At 41.4% G+C, this 19015-nt stretch overlaps 1 protein-coding gene and 1 long non-coding RNA gene across 3 annotated transcripts in view; one reads left to right on the top strand and one right to left on the bottom strand.

The window, feature by feature from the left end:
• LOC135113934 (von Willebrand factor A domain-containing protein 5A-like) overlaps positions 1 to 9317 on the bottom strand; it is a 14037-nt gene extending 4720 nt beyond the window's left edge. Inside the window, exons 1-3 of the mRNA XM_064029536.1 lie at positions 9117 to 9317; positions 8626 to 8737; positions 8121 to 8249 (exon numbers count right to left, since the gene is read on the bottom strand). Coding sequence (XP_063885606.1) covers positions 8121 to 8249; positions 8626 to 8689 — 193 coding nt within the window. The 5' untranslated portion in view covers positions 8690 to 8737; positions 9117 to 9317. The remainder of the gene's footprint in view (positions 1 to 8120; positions 8250 to 8625; positions 8738 to 9116) is intronic.
• A 2795-nt stretch (positions 9318 to 12112) lies between these two features.
• On the top strand, positions 12113 to 18090 carry LOC135113792 (uncharacterized). 2 transcript variants are annotated; one of them, XR_010275032.1, is made up of 6 exons: positions 12113 to 12399; positions 12833 to 12919; positions 13525 to 13631; positions 14146 to 14364; positions 14947 to 15662; positions 17147 to 18090. It is a non-coding gene; the product is annotated as an uncharacterized LOC135113792 (long non-coding RNA). The 2 variants fall into 2 exon arrangements; XR_010275031.1 differs by having other exon boundaries at positions 12115 to 12399; positions 13525 to 13627.
• Positions 18091 to 19015: the final 925 nt, after the last annotated feature.

Here is a 19015-nt window from a genome sequence, read left to right as displayed (position 1 = left end):
TGTGTGTGTGTGTGTGTGTGTGTGTGTGTGTCGTGACAGAGACATTACACAATTTCTCTATATATTTACTAACAGCTACTAAAATTAAATAAACGATACTCAGATTACTTTTTTTCCTTATTTAATGAATATTGCTAACATTAAAACATGCGTGTGTGTGTTTGTGTGTGTGGGGGGGGGGATGGGAAGGGGGGCAGGTGTGTGGTGTTCAGGAGGGTAGAAACACGTGCACTGTTGCCGCTGCCATAATTATCGCAGTTTGAGTCAACAAAGACACCAAGAAAGCCAATTAGAACCCGGGGGTGGAGGAGGAGGAGAAGGAGGATGAGGAGGAGGAGGAGGAGGAGGAGGATGAGAAGGAGGAGGAGGATACAGTAATTAGAGATAGCTTTTGGCTCCCGCTCAGCCCCACCCGTGATGATGAAAACACTCACGAGCTCATAACTGGCCCTAATCCACTCCAGCTACAGGAGGAGTGGGGAGGTAGGGAAGTGAGGAGAAAAGAATTGGGTGTAAATAAAAGAAACGGGGAGGGAAAAGGGGAGACGAGAAGTAGTATGCTTCTTGAAAATATTATAACGTAGAGAAGGAAAATACATGTGCTACACAGCGACATCTATACAAAAATATAATAACATGGACTGCAATTGAAGCGAGGGAGAAAGAAGTGGGTGTAAATAAAAGAAAGGGAGAAGAAAAGGCAGACGAAAAGAAATATCAATCTTAAGTAAAAAGTATAAGATAGAAAACAAGTTGCAGGTATATCGTGTAATCTTTACAGAAATTTGAGGGTAAAAGATAAACTAAAAAAAGGCTTTTATTGAAGTGAGGGGTAAACCAATTTTGTGTAAATAAAAGAAATAGGGAGAGAAAAGACGAATAAAATAAATATATGGCTTAAGTAGAATAGTATAAAGTATGGAAACAGGATATAGGTGAAATATATACAAAAAAAAATATGATAGAATATAAATAAAATAAAAAAATCTGAATTCTGTGAGAGAAAAAATCGTGTTTAAATAAAAGGAATGGGGAGAGAAAAGGCAAGCGAAAAGAAACATGCGTCTTAGGTGAAAAAAAATATTAATAATAAGGTAGTGAAAAATATATATAAAGAGGAATCTATAAAAAAAAAATATATATATATATATATATATATATATATATATATATATATATATATATATATATATATATATATATATATATATATATATATATATATATATATATATATATATATATATATATATATACGAGTATATATATATATATATATAAAGACTGACTGAAAGAAAGAAGTTTTAAAGAAATTTCTATATTTAACAATTTTGAAAACATTTTTTTCCACTGTCTTTTTTTTTCACGCTGATAGATAAACATCTACACCATAAGTATTCAATGCTGAGTATACATACATATATACACCAATCACCACCAAGTAGCAAATACAAGCCTTTTTTTTTTCAGTACTCATTTAACAGTTTAATTTTCCAACAGTCAAAGATCCGGGATCCCTCATTACAGTCCTCAGGGGAAGTCATTACCGCCCTTCTCTCCTCCTCTTCCTCCTCTTTTTCCTCCATCCCTACATATAACTCCATCTCCTTTATTCTGTGCCATACTTTCCCTCTCACTGGTTACTTAATCATGCCGCTCCTTCTATCATGCCGCTAAGACACACCTTCATACTATCTACCGCTGTCATTCTTATACCGTTACTGTCATTCTTCTCTTTTCCCTCCTTGTTATTTTTTTTTTTTTATTTTATTTTAGGGAAATCTTAAGTAAACAATATCAGTAAAAAAAAAAAAAAGGACTTATATCATTGACACATTTATTATTCATTACAAAATTACAGCTGGGGTGACATTTTTTTCATTAATGGTGAATTATCAATCTTGCATCAGCAAACACACACAGTTTTTAGTTTTTTTTACTTTCAATTTCTTCATTATTAACTTTGGTCGCTGATGACTTTTTGTTCATTTACGTTTTTTTTTCTTTTCCTCCTTTTTTTTTGGATTTTATTGTTTTAGTTTCTTCTTTACTATCAATTTCTTCTTTCTTGATTTTGGTCGCTGATGACTTTTTTTGTTAATTTTCTGCTTTTATTTCTTCTTCTTTCTTGATTTTGGTCGCTGATGACTTTTTTTTGTTCATTTTCTGCTTTTATTTCTTCCTCATTCTTGTTTTTGGTCGCTGATGACTTTTTTGTTCATTTTCTGCTTTTATTTCTTCCTCATTCTTGTTTTTGGTCGCTGATGACTTTTTTGTTCATTTTTTGCTTTTATTTCTTCTTCATTCTTGTTTTTGGTCGCTGATGACTTTTTTTGTTCATTTTTGCTTTTTCTTTTCCTCCTCCTCCTTGGGTGTAAATAAAAGAAACAGGGAGTGAAAAGGGGTAGACGAAAAGTAGTATGCTTCTTAGAAATATTATAACTTTTTTTTTTATTTTATTCTTTTAGTTTCTTTTTTTCAATTTCTTCATTATTAACTTTGGTCGCTGATGACTTTTTTTGTTCATTTTCTGCTTTTATTTCTTCTTCATTCTTGATTTTGGTCGCTGATGACTTTTTTTGTTCATTTTCTGCTTTTATTTCTTCTTCATTCTTGATTTTGGTCGCTGATGACTTTTTTTGTTCATTTTCTGCTTTTATTTCTTCTTCATTCTTGATTTTGGTCGCTGATGACTTTTTTTGTTCATTTTCTGCTTTTATTTCTTCTTAATTCTTGATTTTGGTCGCTGATGACTTTTTTTGTTCATTTTCTGCTTTTATTTCTTCTTCAATTTCTTCTTTCTTGATTTTGGTCGCTGATGACTTTTTTTGTTCATTTTCTGATTTTATTTCTTCTTCGACTTCTTCACTCTTCATTTTGGTCGCTGATGACTTTTTTTGTTCATTTTCTGATTTTATTTCTTCTTCAATTTCTTCTTTCTTGATTTTGGTCGCTGATGACTTTTTTTGTTCATTTTCTGATTTTATTTCTTCAGTTTCTTCATTCTTATTTTTGGTCGCTGATGACTTTTTTTGTTCGTTTTCTTTTATTTTCTCTTCCACACACACACACACACACACACACACTTTCTCCTTTCGTCCATGTTAGAATCCACATATGCACCCGCGCACGTACTCACGCACACACAAACGCACGTAAGCAAATTAATCATGACTTTGAATATTATATAAGTTATGCCAATACATACACGCATTCATACATATGACTTCTACATGGCTATACATATATTATATACATATATTATATACATATATTATATACATATTCACACATATTTCATCATAACTTGGAACATTGTCAATATTATGATGGCCTTCTACATGGGAAAACATATAGGTACATATTCACACACATTTTATCATGACTTGGAATATTGTCATGGGTACATATTCATGCATATGTCATCATAACTTGGAATATTGTCAATGTTATGATGCCCTTCTATATGGCTATACATGTACACATTCATCAGGACACACACACACACACACACACACACACACACATAAATACATATTAATAGACACAGAATAATAGATCATTTAATTTATTAAATGGCGCCTCACTGATGGGCGAGATTGTGGGCGTGGCGGCGGGCGTGGTGGGCGTGACGGTGGCCAGCGTGAGCGGCGTGGGCGGTGCGGCCAGCGGCCTCCAGACAGCCCCTGACAAATGCCTCCGCGCCGGCCACCTGGGTGCGCGGGCCGCGCAGCAGCACGGTGCGAGACACCTTGTCTGTTGCTGGCGGCACTCTCACCTGCACGTCAGGGAACTCCTGCAGTAATCTCCTGACAGTCGCGCCGGCGGGACCCACCACGTGGCACCGCTGGCGTGGCGTCACCGCCACTTGCGCCTCGATCACCTCGGCCTGCCGGAGCAAGGCCTCGAGGCGCGCCAGGGCGGCGGGAACCTTCCGGGCAGGTCCGCACAACCTGATGGTGGCGGTGCGGGTGTCTGAGGGAGGCGGCACACACACTCGCACGCCAGCGAACTCTTGGCACACTTCCCGCAGTGTGGCGCCGCGTGGGCCAACGATGTAGCGCCGCATGTGGGGCGCTACGGCGAGAGTGGCCTCCTTCTCTTCCTCCTGCCAAGAGCGGCGCACGCTGTCCAGCGCACGCTGCTGCTTGGCTCTCTCAGCCCGCTGCTTTCCTTTCTTCGCCTCGAGCTGCTGGCGTCGAGGAGACTCGATGGCGGCCTTCACCTCAGGCAGGCTAGGTGCCTTCACCTTCTTGGGCCTGTTCTTGCCGCGGCCCACCACCTCCTTGCCCTCTGAGTCCCTCTTAGGGGGGTCTGGGTCCTCAGGGGTCTCCGCCACAGTCTCCTTAGGCAGGCTAGGCTGTACCCTCACCTTCCTGGGCCTTTTCTTTTTGCAGGCAACCACCGTCCAGCCCTCCGAGTCGCCTTCTGTGGCTTCAGGAGTATCGGGGGCCTCAGAGGCCTTAGGGGCCTCTGAGGCCTCGCCGGACACCTGCTTCACGCCCATCGCCAGGTCCTCATCTGCCTTAACCGGAGGCGCCTTCTCCACCTTCACTTTTCGCTTCTTTCTCTTACGCTTCTTCTTACTAGTGTGGGTGGGTTTTTCTTTCCCATCGTCGCTTTCGTTATTTTCTGCTTTGTTTCCCGCTTCTACTAATGCTTCATCTTCGCAGGTTTTCATTTCTTGATCTGCTACAAAGTCTTTTTCTTCGTCATTTCCGTTATCTCCGTCATCTTCCATCGTTTCCTCTGCGTGTACGATGGCGCGCGTTACTGTCTCTTCTTCAATAGTTTCTTCTTCTGTGTCTTCGATGACTTTTTCCTTGACGTTGTCGGTCTTGGCTGCTTCCCGCACTGCTGCTTTCTTCTTCCTGCGGAAGAGTCGCCGCAGCAGGTACAGGAAGCCACAGCATTTGACGGCGCGTTCTTCTTTCATGTCTTCTTCGGCGGCGCGTTCCATGTCGTCGTCGGCTGGTGCGGGCAAAATTTCTTCTGCGCTCCAGGTTTCCATTTTCATCCCTTCCTTACTACCCTCTCAAACCTCGCCCCTACCCCCTCAAATTTTGCTAATTTCTTTTATTGCAAAATAAAATTTAAGGTGTCCTCTGATTGGTGGACTGGTGCGTGATCAACTCCAAGCTCACAGCCAGGAGAGAGTCAAGGCTCACCGCTCTGAGTTATGTTCACTACATGTAATGGCATCAACTGTACATAAGAAGTGGCTGCACTAAAGCTGTTATCTACACTATACTCGTACATAAGTATTTAGCAGCTTATCCTAATACAGTGACAAACGACGCGAGAGAGAGAGAGAGAGAGAGAGAGAGAGAGAGAGAGAGAGAGAGAGAGAGAGAGAGAGAGAGAGAGAGAGAGAGAGAGAGAGAGAGGGTGTGAATGACAGAAAACAGACACAATATGATAGTCTATACACCTCGTTGGAGATTCATGATTCTATTAATATGAACCAATGAATCTTTGTTTTTTTTTCAGAATATGAATAGCAGTTTCGAGAATATTGATATCAATATTGATATCAATATTGATATCAGAGGCTCCTGAGAAAGGTTAGGGCACGTAGGATAGATGGGTGTTAGGCTGGATAAAGTCATAGCTAAGCGACAGACGACAGAGAGTAGTAATAAACGGCTCCAAATCTGGGAGTGGGGTAATGTAATTAGTGGGGTGCCACAGGGATTAGTATTTGGGCCATTGTTGTTTTTAATATATATATCAATGACTTGGATAATGGAATTAGTAGTGATGTTAGTAAATTTGTGGATGACACGAAGATAGGTAGATTAGTTAGATCAGAATCAGATGCCATCACTTTGCAGGCAGATTTAGATAGGATGAACGAATGGACAGACAGATGGCAAATGCAATTTAACATAAAAAAATGCAATGTACTTAGCGTAGGTAGAGGAAACCTACACAGTAGTTACACAATAAACAACTCAGCTCTAGTAGGTTAAAAGTACGAAAAAGATTTAGGAGTTATAGTTAGCTCTGAACTCTGTCTAAGAAAGCAATGCATAGAGGCCAGAAACAGGGCAAATAGGGTATTAGGATTCATTTTTAGGAGTGTTAAAAGTAGAAGACCTGAAGTAATATTAAAGTTATAATTGACGCTGGTCAGACCTCATCTAGACTACGTTGTGCAGTTTTGGTCCCCATATTACAAGAAGGTTATAGATCTATTAGAATCAGTACAAAGGACATTGACTAAAAGGATACAGGGTATGAGGAGTATTCCTTACGAGGCGAGATTGAAGCTGTTAAATTTACATTCTTTAGATAGATGTAGGTTAAGAGGGGACCTGACAGAAGTCTTTAAGTGGTATAAAGGTTATAACATGGGGGACGTAAGCAAAATTCTTAGGATCAGCAACCAGGATAGAACAAGAAATAACGGGCTCAAGCTTGAAAAATTTAGGTTTAAAAAAGAGATAGGAAGAAATTGGTTCTCAAATAGAGTGGTAGATGAATGGAACGGACTCAGTAATCAAGTTGTTAGTGCTAAGACATTAGGGAGCTATAAGAGAAGATTAGGCGGATTTATGGATGGGGATGATAGGTGGAAATAGGTAGGTATATTTCATACAGGGACTGCCACGTGTAGGTCTGATGGCTTCTTGCAGCTTCCTTTATTTCTTATGTTCCTATGTTCTTATATATATATATATATATATATATATATATATATAGAGAGAGAGAGAGAGAGAGAGAGAGAGAGAGAGAGAGAGAGAGAGAGAGAGAGAGAGAGAGAGAGAGAGAGAGAGAGAGAGAGAGAGAGAGAGAGAGAGAGAGAATTATAGTATTATAAATGAGATAAATTACCGCTCGCAGGCCTGCGCCGTAATGAACAACGTGTGTTTTTAAGCATCCGGAGCAAAGTGGTTAAAGATAAGAGATGGTTGTACAGTAAAGATGCTTCAGAATGACTGGATTATAGTCTGTTCACTTAAGTTAGATTCCTGGAGCCTCGGTGGGTTTATAAGCTCGCAGCTGATTGGCTGATGTTGCATTTCTTGCTGTCTTCTACCACTATTTTCATGTTAACTGCTCTCCTGATCTTGCTAACTGCATGCCTCTCCTCCTCCAACGGCCTCACTGCACAACACTTTCTTCTTTCTCTCACCCCTATTCTGTCCACCTCTCTAATGCAAGAGTTAACTAGTATTCCCAATTATTCATCTCTTTCTCTGGTAAACTCTGGAACTCCCTGCCTGCTTCTGTATTTCCATCTTCCTATGACTTGAATTCCTTCAAGAGGGAGGTTTCAAAACACTTATCCTGTAATTTTTGTCTTCTGCTTTCAGCTCTGGGGACGTCACTTCAGTGGCGTGGCCTTTTCTTTTTTTCAATTATTATATTTGTGTTGCTCTTTACCGGTGCCCCTCCTACATGAAAAAAAGAAAACACTTCACACCTTTTCTTTCACTCTACATTATTTTTTTATTTCTTATTTAAACTGATTTACATATGAATATGAAGAATAAAAATAAATAAATAAATAAAAACAATAAATCCCCCCCCAAAAAAAGTGGACCGGGTAAAAAAAAAAATCCAGGCCTTGTCCTGAGCTGCTGCGACGGTGTGCGGGAACGGATTAATCAATTTTTACTTTGATTCCTGTGGGGAAAATAGTTTTGATTTCTGAACATTTCCGAGTTAGAACAGCTTTCATAGACGAATTAAGTTAAAAAACCAAGGTTCCACTGTACATGTGTTTCGAAGCTTTAGATAATGGAAAATAACAATTACATGTGTTTTGTTGAGGTAAATCATAGAAAAATAACAATTACATGTTTTGAAGCTTTAGGTAATGGAAAATAACAATTACATGTGTTTTGTTGAGGTAAATCATAGAAAAATAACAATTACATGTTTTGAAGCTTTAGGTAATGGAAAATAACAATTACATGTGTTTTGCTAGTGTAGGTAATAGAAAAATAAAAAGTGAATGCATTCTAAGCGTTTCAGCGAATTCTCCTCGCCCCAAACCAATCTGGTATAATCCGGAATATAACAATCAATAACAACTACAAGTGTTTTAGTGCATTTCAAACCCACCACACACTCCCTTGAGCTGACACGACCTGTGACCTCAGCTGACCTACCTTGCCTGCGAGGGTGGTCAGCAGGGGTGTAGCGCGGGTTGAGTACTGTGGGCAAAACAAAGCTGATGATGCCGTCTGTCTCAGCCCTCAACTCCATCACCAGACGAAGGGTGACCTTGGCCCTCGTTCCTGCAGCAGAAGCGGGCGGGGTGAGAGAGGGTGAGGTATGGGTGGGTCAGGGCGAGGCAGCATAAGGTAGGGTGAGGAAGCTAAGGTATGGGTGGAGCAAGGTGAGGAAGGCTGAGGTAGGTTGGCAGCAACCTTTATAATGCTATTTTCCTCATACCTACAATGTTTTTAGATATTTCTGTAGACAGGGTGAGGTAAGGGTGAGGCAAGGAGAGGTACGGGTGACAGTAACCTCTCTCTTTCTCTCTCTCAAACACACACACACACACACACACACACACACACACACACACACACACACACACACACACACACACACACCACCACCACCACCACCACCACCACCACAACCACAACCACCACCACAACCACGAACCCGCAGGAAAGTTGCCGAGGTTAAGCGTGAGAATGTCGCTTGAGTCAGGGTCTTCTCGTGTCATGAGGGCAGTCTTCCCCTCTTTCAAAGCCTCCTTGTACACCTTCTCTGCCTGTGTGAGGAAAGGGAACCAGTGTGTAGGGCTTACAGCAGGAAAATGAGTTAGTGGTGGAAGCTGTCAGGCCTACACGTGGCAGTCTCTCCCTGTGGGCAATGTCAAGTACCTACCCAGTTTATAATTATTTTCTTGTGAGTCTACTCATATATACGCTAATGGTAAACACTTTGCCTTCGTTAGATATAAAAAAAAAAGTCTCAATGTTAAAAAAAAATAGGAGGAAATAAGGCACACACACATTTAGCACAGGCGCCGCTGCAAAACGTTCAAAGCAGCAAAAATGGCAGGTTGATATATTGATATAAAAAAAAATGATAGCATGTTAAATATTATTAAAAAACACTAAAAATAGCATAGGGGATAAGCCTAATACCTTGTTCTTCTCCAAGCAGTGAGTCACAATGGTTCTGCCGTCCAGCTGCGCCTCACAGTGGTACACAGCTGCGCCCTCCTCCACAGGCAGCACCGCCCGCACCTATAAGAGAGAGAGAGAGGCGCCAGGCAGGGGAGGAAAGAATGAAGTAAAGAAAGAAAGGACAAAACACACGCCTCTTTTTTCTTCTTTTTTCATGTTTAACTCCTTCTCCTCCTTTTCCTTCTGTGTTAGCAAAGGAAATTATCAAATAAGGAAAGGAGGAATGAAATGTGAAGAAAGAGGGGAGGAAGCAGACTCTCCTTATTACCGAACGCCATTATTCTTCCTACTTTCATGTTTATCTGCTCCTTCTCCTTATTAGTGAAAAGAATGATTAAATAAGAAAAGAGAGGAGGAAGGAAAGTTAAGGTTCTAGCTATGAAATGCATATGATTGTTCCCCCTCCTCCTCCTCTTCATTAATGTTGTACTAGTGAAATTAATGCATATATAAGGACTGCGCCAGATAAGAAAATTACGAAGTAAAGAAATTCAAATTAAAGAAGGAAAGATGCTGGCCTTGTTTTCCTTTTTGGTTTATTGCTTCTTTGTGTTTATTTTCTTCTCTTTTTTCCTCCTCCTCGTGCGATAATCTAATACCACTTTTTTTTCCGAGAGAGAGAGAGAGAGAGAGAGAGAGAGAGAGAGAGAGAGAGAGAGAGAGAGAGAGAGAGAGAGAGAGAGAGAGAGAGAGAGAGACAGATGGGGGAGAGGTGCGGAGTACTGTGAAACACTCCTGCTTCCCAAAGGCTCCAGAGGTAAAGGTAAAGTATCAAAAATATAAAAATAGATAGTATACACTACAAAAATATAATTAAATAAATAAATACAGATATTGTACACCTTATTGTAAAAATATCCTACAGTCTGGGACCAAACGTAGGATATTCATTGAGTATTTCCCTGAGAGTGGCTGAGTCTATGAAATGGTCAATGAGGCTATACAAGTCATGTTGACCTCGCAGCCTAAATTTACCAATGAGAGGACATTCCGTGACATAATGACGCAGAGTGTGTCCCCTTGGTGCAGCACACAGCACACAGCACACGCCAGGAGAAGCACTGACTTTCCAAAAGTATTTATAGCCTAATTTGAGCCTCATTGCCACCCTGTCGTGTGATGCAGTGTGTCTCCCATAGGTGTAAGCGCAGCTCTGGGAGACACGTACATAGAGAAGACTACTGCCTATGGAAACAAAGCTCCAACTGATCACTAATGCTACTATGTACAACTGATCACTAATGCTACTATGTACAACTGATCACTAATGCTACTATGTACAAAGTCCTTAATGCTACTCTTAATATAGCCCAGAGTGTACTCAGCGCCAGGGTCCACTGTGTCGTCCTGAAAAGCACATTGAGCAAGGCAGTCTGCCTTATCATTAAGCGGGATACCCACATGAGAGGGTATCCAGGTGAAGTGAACCGTGGCACCAGCACCTTCTAGGGTGTGGATGAGATCAAGACATTTATTAACTAGATCACAGTCCATGGGGGGAGGTAGACTGGAGAGCATACAGTGCAGCCTGACTGTCAACAAAGAAGAATATATCCTTACGGAGAGGCGCCACAATATGGAGCGCCTCCAGAACAGCATACAGTTCTGCCCTAGTGGAGGACATGTGTGCAGGGAGCCGCCTGGAAACCTCAGTGTCAGTGTGGTGATTGGCAGAAATGTAGTCGCGGATGAACAGCCCACATCCGGACCTGCTGCCATTGACTGAACCATCACAATAAACATGAATAGCCTGAACGTGGGGGTACTTGGACAATTTAGTCATGAACATGTCTTGCAGCACATGAGGAGGCCAGTCCCTCTTGGGCTGATGCAGTGAGTGAATATCAACACTGACACGGTGAGGGTTGGAGCGATGACATAACAACGTTAATACAGGCCTCGGCTATACGAGTACCTACACTTGTAAGAACTCCCAAGATCTTCCTGAGGTATGGAGTTGTAGGAGTCCGTGGATCACGATACAGGGGGTCAGTGATCCCTTTAGAGAGTCGGAGCCCGTGCATAGCATCCGACCAACATTACGACAAGTAATTTTCTATATCCTACACATAATACTCGGCAGGTGCAGTTCAGCTCTGAGGACCTCAGTCCTTGCAGTCCTGGGGCATCCCAAAATTATTCTCATGGCTTCATTCTGAACAAGCTCCAGGGGGACAGAGCTGGGTGGCACTAAACTGTATTAAAATAGGAGCTGCGTAGTCAATGATGGACCGTACGACAGATATATAGAACATCCTTAGAACTGGAATGCCAGTCCCCAGGCCCCTGTTTGCTAACAGCCGAAGTGGCACTATATAGCCGTGGCAGACAGAGGTCTCGAACATAGTGTACAGCGTGGAGTGACTTCCTGAAACTCAGCTGTACACCCAGGTACTTGTGTGTATGAACTCCAGGGATGGGAACATTATTTACAGTGGGCGGTCGAGAGACCTTCCCTTTGGCTTGAAATTTGGTTTTACATTCATTAATTACAAGTCCCATTTGAACACACAATGCTGCTAGTTGTAACAGAGCTGACTGGAGAGTCCTGGGTGTGGCGCATTGGAGGAGCATGTCGTCAGCATAGATGAGGACCTGGGTGCCCTGTGGGAAGGAACAACGCGCAATTTTGTCCATTAAAGCATTGAAAAGCATTGGACTAAGGACTCCACCCTGTGGTGTTCCAAGCTCAAAGACTTCCTCAGAGGAGACTGCACCTTGAAACCAAACCTGTGCTGTTCTGTTGTACAAATAGTCCCTGATCCATCCTAAATATCTACCTTTGACACCTTTGAAAATGAATTCATAATAATGTTACACCAGGGGTATTGGTGCGGGTGGCAGCACTGTGGGAGGTGGTAGCACTGGGAGAGGCGGGAACAGAGAGAGAGCGTAGACGCGTGGCCGGAGAGGAAGCCAGTGTGTGCCTGCCTGTTGAGTGCCTGACGTGCCCTGGGAGACTTGTGGTGCCCCTGTGAACTTGTAAAGCAGTGTACTTGCGGAGGATTTGTCAATAAACTTAGGAAATAGTGCCCGTGTTTTTCCCTTGTGGCCTGGCCTCGTGTGTGTGTGTGTGTGTGTGTGTGCACGCGCGCCTTGTCCCGGCGTTCAGAGTGTGACTCCGCTGCTCTACCTATACCCGTGTGGATAACACGCCCGCCCGGAGTGAGGGATGGGCGCAACAATAACATCTTTGTTGGCCCTGTCGAAGGCACCCTTAAGATCAACGAAAGCTCTGCAGGTAGCATCCTTATTTATAAATCACCCAACAAAACAATGACTTGTGGAATGACTTTTTAGGAAGCCATGTACATTGCCAGAGAGTATATGGCCCACCTTATATATATAAGCCTGTTCAATATTACCCGTTCCATCATCTTACACAGCTCTGTTATTAATATATAGTCCGAGTTGGCCACCCTCTTTCCGCTGCTGTAAAAAATATCTATGCCTAGTAAATGGAGTCATTACTAAAAGGACTGGAATTTTGTATCACTTAGATGAATATGTAAGAGAAAGAGATGATTTAGGCTCAAAGCAAAGTCATGAAATAGCTATAAACCTAATATTTCTTTACTTATTAATAGCATTCATAATTTTTAATGGCTAAAAAAGAAAATTTCTAAGTTTAAAAGGGAGATTTAATATATAGACGAAAACAGTACCCTTTGCAGGACGGTTATATGAACTGGCAGCCATTGTTGATGTTTGCATTGCTTCCTGGGGCCGGGAGAATTCCACGATTACAGCTCAAATAGAAGGTAATTACTGTCCCTGAGTAAGTGTGAAGTGAGAGATGAATTATACCTTATAGGCTAGTGGAGAATTATATAAGAAACATGCCTTGGATATGAGAAAAGTCCAATTATAGAGGTTCCTTCAGTACCTTCGTCAGTTCCGGAATGTTTAATTGTATTTTATTTATTGTATTGTTGGAGGTGACTTGAAGGGCGCGGCGTAGTAGTGGAGTGACAGGCAAGGGCATTTCAAGAACTATTGTACAGCACAGACGTATATTTCACCATCAGAGGACAGGACACAGTTACCTTAAGCCTCGGAAGTCCCCACAGAACACCCTAAGCTTGATATAGCTGTCACAACGAAAAGGAAAGAAACATAAGTGTGAATAAGAATACATAACACCATTCAGCAAGGACTCCCAGCACCACCCCACAACGCTCAGACCAACACCACCCACACGCCACCACACCCACACGCCACCACACCCACCTCCCTGTTGCCGTGACGCATTATTTAGCGCCTTGCTAACAGTCATCTTCCCCAAGTGATTTAGTAATTTTAGATGCAAGGAAAGAAAAGGCAGGAAGATGATTATTGTTATTTTTTATTTTTATTTTCTTTGCAGGAGTGAGTGAGGCAGGATGAGTCTGATGGGTGCTTAGGCTGAGAGTCACGCCGCAGGGTCAGTGAGGGGTACGGCCGGCAGTATGGTGACTCCTACGGCGGCGGTAGGTACAGCTAAGGTGGTCATGTAAAAAAATCAAATAACCAGCAAAGGAAAGTAGAATAATTGCTTAAAAACTCAATAAATATGGTGAAAAGTAATGAGAGTTTTGGGAATAAGGTGGTAATCCTTGCCTAGTAATTTCCAGACACTGACTGCTTGTTTCTGGGCAGAGTGTGATGCCTTATCAAGTTGTTACCTACAGAATGAAGGGACCGCCACTGAGACTAATGAACAGAATTAATCTTAACCTAACGCAAACATAAAAAACACTAGTGCTGTTTCATCATTATCCAAAAAATAATCAAATAACCAGCAAGAAAAAAAAAAAAGGCTTAAAATCAACAAAATAAGACAAAAAAGTAAAGAAAATTCATAAAAGACAACAGGAGACAATTTCTTTATGTTCAATGATTCAAAACTTCCCAAACCTTTTATTTATTATTATTATTATTATTATTATTATTATTATTATTATTATTATTATTATTATTAAGTCATTAAAAACCTCCTCCTTTTCAGGTCATCACAGGAGTACTCATGTGACAGGAGCAGCAGTTGGGGGGCGGTCACAGGGGAGGGGGCTGATGGCGAAACCATGGGAGGGGGAGATGGTGCCGGGGAGTGGCAGGGTGGCCGGCCTTATGCTGCAGGGGACGGCCACTGCTCCGGACATCATGGCGTATGGATAACCTGGAGTCCGAAGTGGCACTTAATATTCTCAATGCTGTGGTGACTAATGTAAGTCTGGAGGGGGAGTGGGGGGTGGCCTAGAGTGTGTTATGTAAGTGTGTGTGTGTGGGGGGCAGTCAGTGTTAGGGTGTTGAGCAGTGTGGGTGTGGAGGTGGTGGTGTGTTGGGTGTTGGTGCCTTGGAGTGTGTTGCATAAAGGTTGGGGGCTAAGCTTGGTCTTTGTAGGTGATGTTATGGTAATTGTGGGTCTGTTTGATGATCTTATTTAAGTATCAAGGTATATTTTTTTATTCATTGATATTCTGTCTATTTCTTTATTTTTTTATTTAGTTTTATTTATTTATTTATTTATTCTTTTTTTCATTTTCACAACTTTAAGGAAGAATTGAATGTTTTCTTGGTTTTTCTCAACAAACAACGAGTCAGAATGAAAATGGCATTGCATCACGATATATCCTGTTCATTATTACTTTTCAAACCATATCTTTGCATCAGCCTAAATGTTTCTGGTTTTCTTTCCTCTTGTGCATCTGTTTCCTTCTTTCCCTCTCCTCTCAGCTAACAGAGGTCGTCTTGCATAGGCTGGGTCAGGTTCCTTGGGTGTGTGGGTTGTAACTCTGTCTCCTCACAGAAAGAAGAGGCACAGTGGTCAAGACAGGGACTGGGAAGGCAGACAGAAGAGGAGGATGGACTGGATGAGTAACAGCAGTACTAGTAGAAGTAGTAGTAGTGATAGTTTGATCATAGTAGAGATAGCAGTAAAATATCTAGTTGTATTATTAGAAGTAGTAGCAATAGTAGAAGTAATACCAATAGTAGAAGTAGCTTGGTCAAAGTAGTAATGGTAATAGTAGTGATAGCAGGATGTTATTTAACTGTATAAAAGAAAGATTAAATCCATATATAAAACTTATTGGCAGGACCAGTAGCAGCAGCAGTAGTAGTATTAGGAACACCGTGGTCATAATAACAGAAGTAGAACCATAACAATTCACTATATAAAACAAAAAGCACCAAACTAATATAGCATCAACAACAACAGCAACAGTAGCAGTAGTAGTAGTAGTAATAGTAGCAGCAGTAGTAGTAGTAGTAACAACACTAACTCCAACACTTTACCAACAGGACGACCAGTACTATGGGTCTGGCTGCGGCATCCTACCCACCCCCCGGATGCCCCCATGCTAACTGCCCTGGCGCGACCCTAACATTGGCCCTGCACACTCCTGGGGTGTGGTGGGGGGCTTTGTACCAGGGCGGCCGGGGCGGGGGCGGGGTAGAGCAACAGGACTGGGGTACAAGATGAAGAAAACGTTGCCGGCTAAGAAGAAAATAGGAGCTAAGGAGGTTAAGACAAGTGGTGGTGGTGCTGGTGGTGCTGGTGGTGTGAAACCGAGGATAAGACTGTATCATCAGTCTGATGATATTTTGAATATCAATTATTTAACTTCTGCAACACCTGAGGACAAGACAGGAGCCAGGTAGGATGGTCATAGGATGCCAGATAGATGTGGTGAAGGATGTTTTGTCTGGGAAGGATAATGAGGAAATGAAATTGAGGACAAGACAGGAGCCAGGCAGGAGGGTCATAGGATGCCAGTTGGATGTGGTGAAGGATGTTTTGTCTGGGAAGGATAATGAGGAAGTGAAATTGAGTTGCTAATCTGTAGATAAAATGATAAAAGATGAATAAGTGAAATGGAAAAAAAAAAAAGAAATGTGTTTTGGAATATATAGAACAGTGGGGTTAGTGTGTGTGTGTGTGTGTGCTGGGGGGATGTATCTTTGTTAATTAGAAAGAATATAAGAGATGAATATAATGGTGGGATATATAGCAATTTTTTTTAGTTCAGAAGAAATAAGTTTGGTTTGAGTTTATATATGAATGGAAAAAAGGCTAGAAGAGAGAGAGAGAGAGAGATTTATAATGAACTGGAATGTAAAGCAGTACAAAGCTGTAAAAGAAAGGGATTGTTGTTTAGTTTAGATTAATTTGTGTAAAGTAGAGAAAAAAAATAATGTGTTTTGAGTTGATGTATCAGTGTAACCTAGAAAATGGAGGAGAAATTATTGTTTCTTTAAATTTTATGTCGTAAACTAGAAAATATAAAGTTTTTTTTTTTTTTTTTCATTCTATAGATCATTATAAATGTGAAAAATTATAGTGGTGTTTTTTTTATATTACATAATTATATATATATATATATATATATATATATATATATATATATATATATATATATATATATATATATATATATATATATATATATGTATATATGTATATATATATATATATATATATATATATATATATATATATATATATATATATATATATATATATATATATATATTTTATTTTTTTTTTTTTATTCCATTGTAAACAAAAAAAAATATAGAAGTAATGTGTTAGATTTTTTGCTTTGGTACATTAATTTCACAGTTAATCAGTTTATACTTCCTGTTGTCATCCTTGTCCTGTTCAGGGTGTGAGTGGGCCAAGACCTGCCACAACTCTTCTGCTTGTATGGCAAAAGAAAATAGCAGTTTTTACTCTTGATTTCCACCCCAAGATATTAGTCACTGTATTTGCTGAGAATATTCACCCCAAAAGTTAAAAATATTAGTCGCTGTATTTGTTGAGGTGTGTGTGTGTGTGTGTGTGTGTGTGTGTGTGTGTGTGTGTGTGTGTGTGTGTGTGTGTGTGTGTGTGTGTGTGTGTGTGTGTGTGTGTGTGTGTGTGGCGCGCGCACGCACACACACACACACACACACACCTGTCACTTGTCACCTGTGTGTGTCTAATGCACCTGTGTGTTTTGTTCCAGCTCCTCCCAGAATGAGCCCACACCTGCACCTGAGGACACACCCACACCTGCACCCAAGCCTTCACCCACCCCCAGCACCCACTCCAGCATCCAGCACAGCCCAGGGGAAGGCCCAGGGCAGGCAGCCAAGGGCCGAGGCAGGGGCAGGGGTGTGGCGTGGGGGAGGAGAGTGTGAAGTGTGTGGGTTAGGTTTGTATGTGGTACTTTGTCTGGGCTGCTCCATATGTGGGAGAGCTCGGTTGGTGTAGAGATGGATAGATAGATGTGTGTGTGTGTGTATGTGTGTGTGTGTGTGTGTGTGTGTGTGTGTGTGTGTGTGTGAGGGATTTGTACTTCATTCAAGCATCTTTTATTTTTACTACTGCTACTATCTTGTTCACTACTGGAAGATTAGTACTAAGATGTGATTCTTGTTATTTTTAAGGGTATTATTCCAATGTTTTTTGTATGATTGCATCTCATTCCTGTTGTACTTGAGAGAGAGAGAGAGAGAGAGAGAGAGAGAGAGAGAGAGAACAGGCCCCATTGCACAAACTAATGATAAAAAAAACTCACAACCATTCCAAAAAGTATAAATATGTTAGTTTTGTTAGTAGATTTTGCAAGAAAGGAAATTTGAAATACAGGAGTGTGTGGGAGAGGCAAAGGATATGTAGGACGGCAGATTAGTGTGTGAAGGATGTGTAGGAGAGGCTGAGGATATCCTGTACACTGTGTCAGGATGGTTAAGGGTGATTTGGAAGGAAGCTAGTGTGTGAAGGATGCATTAGGTAGGATGTGTAGTAGTGGGTACAATGTGTTAAGAATGATATGTATGTTACAGGAGATAAGGATGTGTATTTTCACCACAAGTATGTGTAGAGATTGGTGTTAACACAGCAGGAAGGTTTGATGAAGCTGGACCATCATTCCTTGTGTTGTCTTAATAAATGTATGCAAACTGACTGTAAACTCTCTCTCCTTCTAGTGTATTTATCAGCTTTTGGGGTCAAGATGTCACTTTATTTATTTATTTATTTTTTATTGTTATTTTGTTTGTCTTTTTTTTTTTTCTTTGTGTTGGACAGTTTACGAGTCAGTTCCAGTTTTTGTGACGGTGGATGTGGTTTCTTTCTGTGATGCTTGTCCTTGCCATGCCTTCCTTCCCAGTGACTACCATGTGTAGGCCTGATGGCTCCTTGCAGCTTCCCTTTTGTACATCCTTATGTTACTCCACACTCAGTTTCTCCATGTGTTGACTGTTTTTCTTTTTTTGTGTCTTCCTCCACTTATAAATAACACTCAAACTCACACACACACACTTCAGGTATTCTCAGATATTCAGCATTCATTCTTATCTTGTCTTCCTTCACCTACTCACAGCATCTCCAGGTCTTCACACTCAGCATTCCCCCTCATCTTTCACTCCACACAGTATCCTTCACTCCACACAGCCTGCCCCCTCATCCTTCACTCAGCCTCTTCCCTCGTCTTTCACTCAGCTTCCCTCCTCATCTCTCAATCCACACAGCCTGCCCCCTCATCCTTCACTCCACACAGCCTGCCCCCTCATCCTTCAGTCAGCCTCTTCCCTCATCTTTCACTCAGCTTCCCTCCTCATCTCTCAATCCACACAGCCTCCCCCCTCATCCTTCACTCCACACAGCCTGTCCCCTTATCCTTGACTCCTTTAGTCAGCCTTTTCCCTCATCTTTCACTCAGCTTCCCTCCTCATCTCTCACTGCACACAGCCTGCCTCCCCATCCTTCACTCCTCCACACAGCATCCCTCATCTCTCACACCATCCAAGCCTTACACATCCACACCTACATCTACATCTCACACCTGCAGCATCCCTGGAATCACATCAGTGCCCCCAGGTGACAGGTG

This window comes from Scylla paramamosain, chromosome 26 (assembly GCF_035594125.1).
Source record: "Scylla paramamosain isolate STU-SP2022 chromosome 26, ASM3559412v1, whole genome shotgun sequence".
NCBI lineage: Eukaryota > Metazoa > Arthropoda > Malacostraca > Decapoda > Portunidae > Scylla > Scylla paramamosain.
This window is presented reverse-complemented; position numbering and strand designations above follow the sequence as displayed.